We start from the raw sequence: 13,315 nt of genomic DNA on the forward strand, positions 1-13,315 counted from the left end.
AGGGACATTAGCACATTCGACAGAAAATTGTATTGCTCAGTGTTTGCTTTTCCTAAGCTCAGGAGGCTTAGATAAGATTCTCATATATCTCTTCTTTTAGTATCAACAGCATTGCAGATGTTTCTCCTAAAACGCCTTAGAAGAAATAAAAGTAGACACAACTGAGACATGAGAAAATTCTGAAGGAAAGGAATCCAAAATGACAATGGTAGAGAAATGTGTGAGAAACATGCCAGATCTCTTTATTGTCTTGTTGTAATCTTTTGCAAGACTCCATTATAAAAAAATTATTTACTGCTCAGAGGTTGCCGTTTTATTGCAAATGGGGGTTTTCAACTTTAATTGTCAGGACAGTAGGAGAAGAGACAGGAAACAGTTGGATAGGTGAGGAATGAACCGGAGCAGAAAAGTACCTTTAGCTGGGATTCGAACCCATGTTGTCCAAGGTGCAGCTGTGCCTTCACATTGATTTGCTGGCTGCAAGGCTATGTCTCTGACTGACAGAGGTTACTCTATGATCAGGGTACTAAGTTGTGATTGTCTTATATGTCTCATTGAGATATCAGCTTTTTCTTAAGATGTCTTCAGTTTTATTTGAGGAGAAACGTTAAACTTTTACTATTATTGTTAATACTTAAACTATCATTTAAATAGCATGAAACATTTCAGAATATAAAGGGTTACTAGTTTAAATGTTTAAATTTAAACTTTTGTAAAAAAAAAAAATTGTCCAACATTGTATACACCTCAACACACCATAAAGGACTTACAAGTGCAATATATTTAGTATAAGAGCAATCCCTTTATTAAGCAGCAGTTACGGTCCGGTATCATGTTAATCTTTATGTTATCTTTATAGTCTTGGTGTGAACAGACTTTAACTATATGCAACTGAAGATTCCCAGGCAATGTAATATCCTGGTTCTTTGATAAAGGCATTTGTTTATCTGTAACCACTTTGAATGTGGCTAATTCAATCAGAATTTAAGAGATTACTATTTATTCCATAATTGATCAAATGAATCCAGTTATACTGTGCACAGAAGTGAAATAGCACAAACATGAAAACTAAATAATTTTATAATTAAGAAGTTGTAGAGGGGTATGTGATTGCTGCTCTGAAGATTTTATTTCATGTATTTGTTTTATTTTGTTTTATTTTTTTTTTACAGCTGCCTTCCATAATCCTGTGACAGGTTCAGTCAGGTTTAGACCATCTTCTGTGCATCATTGCAAATCTATGATAAACACATTGTTACAATTGTTTATGGGAATTGTTGGTTGGTTTTCTCTTTCTCTCTTTCTCTCTCTCTCTCTCTATGAGTGTGTATGTGTGTGTGTGTGTGTTTTATATATTTTTAAGATTAAAAGAAACACAGTTTAGATGAGAGCTAAATGGTGGGTAATTGGTGTCAACATTTTGATGGCTTGACTTTATTGGACACAGCCAAGAGAACTGATGACAGATTAACTGCTATATAAAATAAAAATAAGAAAATATACAATTGTCTTGTGTAAGTTGCATTAAAATTCACTGCTATACTGCAAAGTAAATATGAAACAGATCTGATCCAGATTTAGACACTATGAGCTATTATTACACTGGTACATTACCACAATTCATATTATGATTCAAAAATCAGTTTGCATTTTGACAGAATCTATAAATTATGCATGAACTGTCCTTGGACCTTAGATAAATACTATGCTATAAAGAGCGAGCAGAAATATAACTTGTAGATTATGCGAGATTGCACATCCTGACATTACCTCTAAACTGGTCGATATGACTCTACATTTCGAGGACTCTACATGACCCATGGATTGATTCTCAGGTTCTACTTTATTTGGCTAGAAAGCATGCAGATACTGTACAAACCTACACAAACGACAGCAAAACAACCACATTTCAGAACCAAGTAAAGATACACTTTTACAGATAAAACATCGACTGATAAAGGACCTCACTAATCAGACTGGTTTTTAAATAATCTATATTATGTAACAGTAAACTAATGAGTGGTGGTTCAATGAGGGCATACATATATTTGTACAAATACTTCTGAAAACGATTGTATTTTGTTATTTTCAACAATCGAGCATTGCAGTTTTGTAAAAATCCCACTCATTTTCTTCATAGAGAAATTGATTTTTAACGATAAAATATGAACTTTCCATATGAAAATGTTTAATTTTTAATGTAAATAACTACACTACCCATAATACAGAATAAACCCTTCACCATTCAGAGAAAGCTGTTACCATGACAACATAGATCTGCAATTAAAAAGTTCAGCATACTGAACCATTCTCACAAAGCATTGCAAAAGGTGTTGATTCTCCTGACACATGTTTAAATGACTGGATCAAAATATTTTGCCAAAAAATGTTCTATACTTATAACCAATTAGTTTATATATTGAACCATTACTTTGCAATTCTCGATGCTTTAAGGGATGAGTTACACATTACACATTACTAAAATATGACATCTGCCAGGCGATATTCATCTACAGAACCACACCCATAAGCAACATCATCAGTTCACTTTAATCATCTGTAATATGGGTGACGTGAAAACCACTCAGCTCGACTCCTTTTCTACATTTGGTGAGTTGGGGATTGATGTCTGTCTCATCTGTGCTCTTCCTGGAAGTGTAGGTGGATTTCCAGCGAAGGAGAACGATCCTTTTGAAATATTTGACAGTGTTGTTCTTTACACTAACAAAGCAGAATGTGTTGATCATGCTGTTGCTCATGGCGATGCACTCTATAATGTAGAAAGCCACCAGGGAGTTCCTCTCTCGGGAGATGAGCGTGGGGTAGAAATCGCGCAGGATGGTGTAGCCATAGTATGGAGCCCAGCAGAGAATGTACGCTGTGAGAATGCCTATCAGCACCATGACAGTCTTCCTCCGGCAGCGCAGACGTTTGCGGATCTGCTCAGTTTGGAAACCTGGCACACTCTTGAACCAGAGCTCTCTCGAAATGCTTAGATAGCACAGGGCCATGGTGAGCACTGGGCCCACAAACTCCACGGCAAAGATAAACAGGAAATATGAGCGATAGTACAGCTGCTGGTCCACCGTCCAGATCTGGGCGCAGAAGGTCTTGCTTCGGTTGGATCCATTGGGGACTTTGGTTGCGGACGCGAAGTAAGCAGAGGGAATGGAAATGAGCACTGGGACAATCCATACCCCAGTTATGAGACAGTATGCTGTCTGGTGCTTCATTCTGGGCCTCAAGGGATGAATGATGGCCATATACCTAAACACAACGACAACAATTAGTGGGATTCAATTCAAATTCCTTTCTCTATGGGGCAAATTCACTATAAACCTTCATTTTAAACACTTTGAATCATGTTGAATCAGTTACTGTCTAACAGTTGCACTGGTTTAGTGCTGTGCCATGCACATTTACATTCAGTCATAGTCACTGTTTTATGTCATGATATGTGAGTTTAGATGTCAATGGTTGATGCCAAGTAGTGGTGGTGGACAATAATGTAATATTTTAATTTTAGAGTACTTTATTTTTTGACAATTTTTACTTTTTACTTCACTACATCACAAAGCATAATGTCATACTTTTTACTCCAATATATTTCAAAAAATTTAATTGTTCCTAGATATTTTTAACTTAAAATATAACCATCCCCATTTGCAGACGCAAGATCATTCTCTCAGTAATGAGCTGATTCTTAACAAACAAAGAAAAAAAAAACCTTATGTAACTTTTTGTTTAGATTACATCATGTAACCCTAATTTCCTGCAGGAGGGAACTAAGGTGTTATGTCGACCCAAACGATAGGGCTCTCACTTGGGAGCCCCAGTCACTATTGAACATTATATAAAATGGCCAATGACTGGCGAGTGGAATTTGCATCACTCCTCATACATACAGTTATTTAAGATGGAAGCATGCATCCACTCATTTAGGTTGGTGCTGAAAAAGCATCCCGGCATTGAGTATAGTTTAAGGTTGTGGCTTGAGGGGTGTTACATCTCCATTTCCTTCTTCATTTAGTCACACTAACCTGTGTTGACAGAGGTCTGTTAAGGGAAAGTCAATGGGTTTTCTAAGGGAAACTGTACCTTGGAAACTACATACAGGACCACCCAAAGGGAATCACATGTATGGGCACCTGGTACAGTACAGTGGGTGACAAAGGCATATGACACAAGTACAGAACCTGGCAAGTGCCACAGGGTGCTGGGGGAAATCAAACAGAGTTCACCCTACAGGGGAAATATACTAGAAGAAGATAAAGCACACATATCCTCCGACCAGAAGAATGGCACTGCAAGGGAGAAACTGAGCCAATCCTCCCACAAATTACCTGTTTAAACCCAACACATGGGAAGAAACTGGTGCAAATACGCAGAAGCATTGGGTGTCACCCAGTCCAGAGCTCTTCAGATGCCTTTCTAGAGAGGGGTTGTGTGCTAATGCCCAGGAAAAGGCCAAACTCTGATTGGAATGAGCTCTCGTCCTTAAAGGGGGCAGGAGTGGTGGGAACTTTGGGTATCCTCAGGGGTCTTCTCGCTGAGTAGAACATCAATCAATAAACAGACTCCATTTCAGAGCATAAGCCTGCCTAGTACAAGGGGCTCTAGTCTGTTGTAGTACCTGTGACAAGCCTGTGAAATCTACCGCGTCCCATGCAGAATCCAAATATGCTGGTTTCAGAGATAGATATACAGCTGCCAGATGGTGCCCTGCCCCAGAGAAAAGGGGTCTTTCTTCAGTGGAATTCTCCAACGACGGCTGTCATGAGAACATGAGTTTGGTCTGTGTCTGTGCAAGGAAACTCACTAGGGACTTAAAGGGAGGATTCCGGGGAAGCAAACAGATTTTCCTGTGCTTCCCCGAATCAACTGCAAATGAGCTGAACTACCTGGGGAGGGTAAGCTGCCATGAGAGTGCTTTGGCTGCATGTTTGAGCTCCCCCGAAACATAAATGGCACACAGTGATTTGAACTGCATCGGCCTCCAAAGGAGAAGGCGGGCGAAATGTGACATCCATGAGAGCGTACTCCCCCTTGATGGTTGATGTATGCAACTGTCACAATTTTGTGTGACGGACAAGTACATGCTTGCCTTGTAGCAGTGGTTGAATCCAGCAAAGGGCAATTAGTACTGCCAGCAACTCGAGGCAATTAATATGCCACTGCAGGGTGTCTGTATTGTTAGAATAACAATATACCTCGACACTTGCTCCAAGGGCACCTCCACCCAAAGAAAAGCAAGCTCTGTCCAGTGCCATGCCCATCTCAGGACTCAGCTGTGCAGCCAGTGCTGAAGCAGTCTCATATGTAGCAATCCAAGTGGTGTTTTCCATAGCTGCAGATGCCATATGCCCCAGGAGCCTTTGAAATTGTAGATCTCAAGAGCTAATATAACCCAGTTGAGGACTCAGATCCCCTTCGCAAAAAACAATGTGCTTTTGCATCAACATCTTGTGTGGAAGACTGTGAAGAGACTGATTCAAGACTCATAGATCCAGGGTAGGTCATAGCCCACCACTTTTCTTGGATACGATAAAGTTAAGTCTGTAAAACCCAGACTCCATCTCAACTGGAGGGACAGGCTTTATTGCATCCTTCTCCAGGAGGACTTCAATCTCCTCATACATGGCAGGGGAATCTCTGAAAGCAGCACCAGAGAGGCGATCTCTATCTCATACCCTATGTGCTGCAGAGGGAAGAGTGCACAACCATGGAAGCTTAGCTTCTTAAATTAAAGGCAGAGAAGGAGCTCTTACCTGGTTCCCCAAAACCCACAGTCAAATGGCAAGGGAAGCATGAGGACACAAAGCATTCTACATCCGCATACTCTTGGCCTGTGGTGAAGAAAAGCATCGTAACTGACAGGGAGGAATGTTGACTTTGTTGGTGTCCTGCTACAGCTATACAGTATTTCAGCTAAGTTCAGCCATAGATGGTGCTCCTGGACTACCATTTGTAGACATCACCTGCCCAAGCAACCATGCCATGACCTTCATCACTCTGAGATGGGAGCCGCAGATGATTACTCCAAGTGACGATGTTTTGCAGGCACAAGTGCACCACAACCACATACTTCACTTGGGGAATGTCCACATACCCGTTGCCTGCCCCGCCATCAATGGTAGTGAGGAGGAAAGAGCTCAAAAGTGACCGGGTCGTGTAAGCTGCCTTCCACGTTTTAGTGAGCTTTTCATTAACCTTTGGGTAGAAAGGCACTTCCGGGTCTCAGATACCAACCATCCAGCCTTGAGAGCTAGGGGATGGAGGTGCAATTGCCAGGAGGGTGCTCAACAAAATCTTCACCATCAGATGACAAAAGCTCCTCCTCTGATGCTACGATAAACATCTTATGCTCATCTGTAGCCATCTGTAGGACCGGCACCTTCACCCAGGGGCTCAACAGCGCTACGTTGCTTAAAACAGCTAAGACCAGCCGACCAGCATAGGTTGGTTTTAGTTGTTTTTTCAACACTGGGGAAAAACCACACTCTTCATGTGATATAGATTAACTATATTAATGTCACCCATTCCCTCAGCCACACACTTTGCACACAACCACTCCAATTCACCTGACTATTAACTCACCTCACCTGTTTCACCTCATTATCCACCACATATAAGTGTATAAGCAATAAACTTAACTGTTGGATTTAAAGGTCCCCTTCTTCGTGATTCCATGTTTTAAACTTTAGTGATTGTGTAATGTTGTTGTTAGAGTATAAATAATATCTGTAAAATTCTAAAGCTCAAAGTTCAATGCCAAGCAGAGATATTTTATTTAACAGAATTTGCCTACAAAAAATGACCCGTTTGGACTACAGCCCTCTAGTTCCTGCAGTAATGACGTCACTAAAACAGTTTTTTGACTACCCTCCGCCCACATGAATTCACAAAAAGGGGGGCGTAGTCTTGTCACGCTCCAACAGAGAAGAAGGAACAGCTGCGTTTGTGTTTGTCGCCATGTCATTGAAATGCTGTTATTTTCATCTCGGAGCCTTCCCAGGGACGCTGTACTTGGAGATTAATGGTTACAATTTATGTTTAACTCGGTTTCCGAAAATTATAATCCACATGCAAACTATGTGCAGCACATTTTGCTGAGGACAGCTTGCTGAGGACAACTTCCTCAATCTCAATCAGTTTAATGCCGGATTTGCACAAAGATTATTCTTGAAAGATGGAGCAATTCCTTCTTTGTCTGGAGAAGGCGTTGTTTATGGACCACAACCGGTAAGTGTATTTTATTATTTAAGTTGGTGCGTTTAACAGTTTCTGTAAAGGGCACCACTCTTTAGCTTTGTTAACTAGATGTTAGGGCTGTGCAAAAAAACTAATGCGATTTTCATGCGCATCTCGTCAGTAAAAACGCTCCTGTGATTTTAAGTACATCTCCAGCACATGCTCCTGCCCACTTGCCTCTCAAAACTAGTCCAATCGCGTTACCAAGAGGGCCGCCTGGTAAAACAATCAAAGCTTAAAAAAAGCGCGAAAAACGGGACCTTTAACTTCTCTGACTTTGCCTCCTGTTTGATGACCATTAAATTATATAAATATAAAAGACATGCAGAGCCATTTTTGCTGCCTACAATTTAGAATTACTTGAATGTTGATTATTCTAAATGCGTTTTAATTGACTAAATCATGTAATGTATGTGTACACTTTCTCTGTATGTCTTTTTTTTTTATCTAGTCGATAGTGTCAGATTGCACATCATTAAAACAACACTTACCATGTTATCACAGACAATATGCTTTATATCGTACACACCGGCCTAGACGTGAGGGGAAAATGCACCATATGCAGATGTGCAAGCACTTATTTGGACATGAGCAAAGTGGATTTTTAGGAGTTTAACTTGCAAGCACCAGACCAGGGATTCGTCAAACCTTCTTTCTTGCAGTCTGTGTTCTTCCGACTTTTATTCTCATGGTAAGTAACGAATATGCTTTGGGGAAATGTATCGGAGTATAAGTATACATTTTAATTTGGAAATACTGTATAGTGGAGTAAAATTCAAAGTTGACAGAAATATAAAAACTGAAGTAAAGTATATATTCTCCCAAAAAGTACTCAAGTACTGCAAATATTATTATTTCATTAAATTACACCACTGCTTATTTGTAGAACAACATATAAATATCTGCACTAATAGACACTAAATGACCAGTCTGATTAGTACTGGCTAGAATAAATAATACAAATGGTTCATTGATCAGTACTTTTTACTTTTAATATACTTAAAGGTTTAGTTCACCCAGACAACGCAGACTAAATGAGTCATTTTTTTTTTTTTTTTTTTACCAAATTGTATTTTCGATGCTTCAACAAATTCTAATTGACCCTCTGATGTCACATGGACTACTTTGATGATGTTTTTCTTACCTTTCTGCACATGGACAGTATACAGTACACACAGTTTCAGTGGAGGGACTGAGAGCTCTCGGACTAAATCTAAAAAAATCTTAAACTGTGTTGTGAAGATGAACGGAGGTCTTACTGGTTTGGACATTGCCAGCACTGATGTTTCCCTCAGGAAATACTAATCTAGTTCAATGTGTTCCATTTTTCTTATTTAAAGATTTCTATCAGTAGACCAGATGCTTATGCATATGTAAGTCATACATAATTGAATTTTGCTTAATTATGTACTGTCATTAGAGTCAAGTCAAACGGCAGATTCAATTATAAGTGGTTATATGCTTATCTCATTATCACAGTTTTAAGGAAGTCTGGGATACAAACTTGTCCTGTCAAAATGGAACTGTGTTAAAAATGACTCCTGGGGAACTTCAAAAGTTGTTTGGCTTTAAAAAGATCAAATGCTTCTGACATCTAGCTGCTGTAGAGATAGTACAGAATCCGTAATGTACTGTTTATTCTCTTATTTTAGCAAAATTGTAGTTCTCTGGTATAGGACAAAGACAATCATTAATATTGTCTATATTTCAACATATTTGATTCCATCTCAAGTTGTTTGAGTAGGGTTAAGTAAAGAGCACATAATTGTTGTTTCCTCTGGCAATATTTTGTACCTTCATAGGGAAAGGTTGATAAAAAATCCCACAAAGAGATAGCATTTTAAACAGTTTCTTGAGTGCCCATAGAGATCCACTCCCATTATTAAAGAAATATTCCAAGCAGTCCTACATATGTCACCATTAGCACCGTCTCTACATTCTGACATGGGTCTGGAGATTTTATTGAATAAAACATAGTTCAGACTCAAAATTGTGAATGGATGTGACGTGTTCGACGCTATTAAACACACAGCTGTGACAACACATCTGAAAAGTTTGGTCACACTTTCTATGAAGCCTGTATTTATAATGTTTTGTAAAGCTGTATTGTAATAGATGTATAATTCCTTATAAAACACTTAGTAGAACAATACACAGTAGTAGATTATGAAGGATCAAATTAATTATTTTTGGTTATAACTTCTAAGAGTATGATGATTTTTAACCATTTAAGTCATCAATAAATTAGTCTCATATCTTAACATTAGGATGTGCACAGTTTCTTACTACATCTTATGAGTGGTTAGGAGTGTTTCTTCACACCTGTGAAGTCAATGTGAATTTGGTAACCATTTTACATGCGAAACAATAAAATATGGTTTGAGGATATTAAAATTAGTAATGTTCATAGCAATTGTGTCATAACCCATTGATGATATCTTAAGGCTGTTTTAAAAAAGACTTAACTAGGTTACATTACTCAAAGCAAAGACCACTAATAAATATTACCACATTACGAAGCCAAGAAGACCTGTAATGGTTTGTATCTCATGACGCAGTGAGATACTGTGCAGATCTTGAACAATGTCAAAATATAAGGCTTTTAATGAATTTTGCGTACATTATAATGCCTTAAGAATACCAATATAATGCATTCCAAATAAAGGCTTCATATAAACTATAACCAAAAGTTAATCTAAAAATGTTAATGTTTAATGTTGTTCCAAACCTTTATGCTGTTTTTGTTTAAAACTTTGACATCAAGCCAGAAATGGTGCATTTTAATGAATGCAGACGTGAATGAGATTTCAGACTTTGGAAGACGGGAAGATTGTGGGTGAATAAAAGCATACATTTTGGTTTCCTTATGACACAAATCTATTGTATGACATCAGAAGACAGCATACTCATGAACACGCACCACACAAAGTTTTTAAGCTATTTATGTGCTGCTTTTATGAATTTTTACACCTTGGAAAAGAGCTGCATAATGATTCTTCAAAAATTCTCCTTTTATGAGCGACACAAAAAAAAACCATATGGTTTTAGAAAAAACTGCAAACATGAGACAAATTATATTCTGGGGCTGATCCATTGTTCGACAACTGTAAAAAGCTTTTAGCCAGGCTAATGATTTATTTTGTATTGTTGTGAATTTTACGTTAGGGTAAATAACTCAAAGCCTATCAGATGACTTATTGCTTTAATTTACAGCTTTCAGGCTGAAACCTTATAGCCTTTATATGTTTTCAAGTACAGCTAGTGAAGACGCTCACTTGATTTGTTGCCAATAACAGATAATGCACAGTGGATTATTAAATCCTACTAAATTACTGGAAAGCTTTTGTTGAAAAGTAGGAAACATTTTCTCACAATCATCTATTTGAGCAGTACATTGTAAAGTGCTTTGTTCAGGAAGCTCAATGCATAATGCATGAATCTGAAAGTCAACAATATTTTGCCCAAGGCTTTCCTTTTCCTCTCAACTGTCTAGCGGGAGTGAGGTACGATATCTAAATCACACCAACCTGTCAACGGCGATGGCCAGTAAGGCATTGGTAGACACATAGAGAGACACAGTCCTTAGGTAGTTGACGGAGGCACACAACACTTTGCCATGATCCCAGGAGAGCTGCTTGACCACGTAATAATCCACCAAGAAAGGGCAGCAGACCACGGCCACTATGAAGTCAGAGATGGCCAGGTTGGCGATCAGCAGGTTGGTGAGGTTCCTGAGTTTTTTATAACGGGCCAGAGTGGCTATGAAGAGCAAGTTGCCGAAGCCGCACACCAGAATGATGCAGACGAGCACGGCTCCGATGACGATGGTGGCCACGAAGTAGGCCAGTCCTTGCGTGGTGTCCGGCATCTCATCTGCAGGAACACCATAGTCCATGTCGTAGAAGTCTGTGTAAGTGTCGTGAACGTCTAGAACGGGCACCTGACTATGAGGGTTCACAAAGACGGCTGCCAAGTGACTGATGTTTGCGTCCTCCATGGCAAGGATTCAAGAGAAGCTAGTGGGCGCTGCTGATTTCTGATGGGTTTCTGGTGTCGAAAAGTTCACTAATCTTTTTCTAACAGTCAATGGTCATGACCCAGGAATGTTCTTGTCTTGGTTTCAGATTGCATTTCCAGTAGAAGAAAGCAGGAGACAAGCCACATATGAAACACAAAACATAAACACTGAAATGTTTTCATGATAACTGAAAAATATTGTGGCAAATTATATTATCTCTATCTGAGTTTCAAAAGCAGTTCACTCAAAAATAAAACATGTGACTGAGAAAGAGTCTTATTCAAAAGAAAATCTGTTTACAAAAGCATTTGAATTAACTCATCGACTCATTTAATAACTATAATTTCTGTTTTGCACATTAAGCAACCACATGGTTTCAGGAGAACAAACAATATAGTTTTTATGATGCCTTTAGTTTCTTGAAAGCTTCTTTTGCCCCTCACTATAACCGTATAAAAAAGCGAAAACATTATTATTCACAGTTTTATCTTTTGTGTTCGAAGAAAGAAAGTCATTTCAAGTTTTAGACGGCCATGGGGTGAGTAAATAATCATAGATCTTTAGAAAATAATAAATAAAATCAATAAATAAAGCAGCAATAATATTATTCATCATTTGCAAAACAAAAACTTTTAGATTGTAAAAAGCTCCATTTTGAAAATGTCTCTCTCTTTAAACAGATCAAGTTCTTGCAATAAGAGACTTTGACTATATACTGTACACTCAATATTAAAAGAGTGTGATGTTTATTTCAAAGCAGACATAAATTTAATTTTCCATTATTAAGCATTTTGCCATCTTGGCACCACCACAACATGCAATATCCTATAAACATTCTGCTTTCACTTTACATGAAACATGCATAAACAATGCATTAAAAGGTATTCGAACTGCCTTATGATACATAATGTAATGCTTTATATATTTTAATAAATAATTGTAATTAATACATCATATTTTCATAGCTTTTAAATGATAAATAGTATGATGCATTATAACAGATGATATAAGGATTTTGTCATGATGCACCATATGCTTTAATGGTATAATCAGAAGGGGTATCATGATGTACATAGTGGTTCTTTCAATTTTAGTTTTCTTGAAATAAAAATAAATAAATCTGACTGCTGCCCTTTCACTTAATTGCATTAGAGACGTTTATGCTGCAAGCTGTTCTTGAAGTAAAATAGCACTTATAGAAATCAATACTTTAAATATTACACAGTTTGAGAGGCAACAATTATAACTAAACATTTAGCACTTTGTCCAACATGAAATATAAACATGACCCTGTGCCAAACGATTAAGTTTTTTTTTTTATCCCGTGTTGTGAATAAACTTACCGACTTTCAGGAGTTGAGAGACGCGTGTCATGTCGACGGAGATGTGATGTCTCATCTGTGTAATTTACATACAGATGCGTGCAGCGCGCGAGTCCTTCACACACATCAGCGTGCTCTCTCCCTCTTGTGGCAAATGTGAAAGTCAGATCATTGACGTCTTTAGTCCTCGAGCGCGGGTTCCTCCCAGTTGTTCTCTGTGCAGGTGTGACGCGTCTTTCACTAAGGTCGCGCAAATTCAAGAGCCTCTGCAATATGGCAAATTACATCAGCTGCATTTATTCAGTTAAAAGCGCAGTTTGCAAGTAGTTTGCTCGTTTTCTGCCGTCGGATCTTAAAAAAATAAATTAAAAATCCAATCTTCGCAACCTTTTTATTAGTCATCTGCTGGGAACCTAAATGCAACCTGACTATTCAACATTTTCCTAATAATATTAGATTTTTTTGAACAAATACAGGATGTTACAAACCAATCACTTCTTCTTAGACTAAGCAGTAATCATTCAGAGCCACTTCATCCAGTTCTTCTGACATTAAACTGAAGTATTCATTCAAACAGTTACATTGTGTGACCCAATGTAATCAAAGCGATGCTACTCTTTGACATTAGCGATGTATTATATATATATATATATATATATATTATTATTATTATTATTATTTTTTTTTTATGAAAGTCTATGAGGAAAAAAAGGAGAGTAAAGCC

At 38.1% G+C, this 13,315-nt stretch overlaps 1 protein-coding gene across 1 annotated transcript; it reads right to left on the reverse strand.

The window, feature by feature from the left end:
- Window positions 1-1,634: 1,634 nt before the first annotated feature.
- prokr1b (prokineticin receptor 1b) lies at window positions 1,635-12,832 on the reverse strand. Its single transcript, XM_052613815.1, has 3 exons — window positions 12,613-12,832; window positions 10,779-11,364; window positions 1,635-3,267 (listed from the first exon to the last, which is right to left on the reverse strand). Exons 2-3 carry the CDS (start codon window positions 11,246-11,248, stop codon window positions 2,550-2,552), a joined length of 1,188 nt encoding a protein of 395 aa, XP_052469775.1. The 5' UTR covers window positions 11,249-11,364; window positions 12,613-12,832; the 3' UTR covers window positions 1,635-2,549.
- Between the last annotated feature and the right edge of the window lie 483 nt (window positions 12,833-13,315).

The sequence above is a fragment of the Carassius gibelio genome, chromosome A13, assembly GCF_023724105.1.
Source record: "Carassius gibelio isolate Cgi1373 ecotype wild population from Czech Republic chromosome A13, carGib1.2-hapl.c, whole genome shotgun sequence".
NCBI lineage: Eukaryota > Metazoa > Chordata > Actinopteri > Cypriniformes > Cyprinidae > Carassius > Carassius gibelio.

Excerpts from the sequence above, each read along its gene's own strand:
- prokr1b (XM_052613815.1), bottom strand. The coding sequence starts at position 11,248 with ATGGAGGACGCAAACATCAGTCACTTGGCAGCCGTCTTTGTGAACCCT. Across the intron at positions 3,268-10,778 it reads CTGGCCATCGCCGTTGACAG|GTATATGGCCATCATTCATC; the intron begins GTTGGTGTGATT and ends CGTTGTGTTTAG.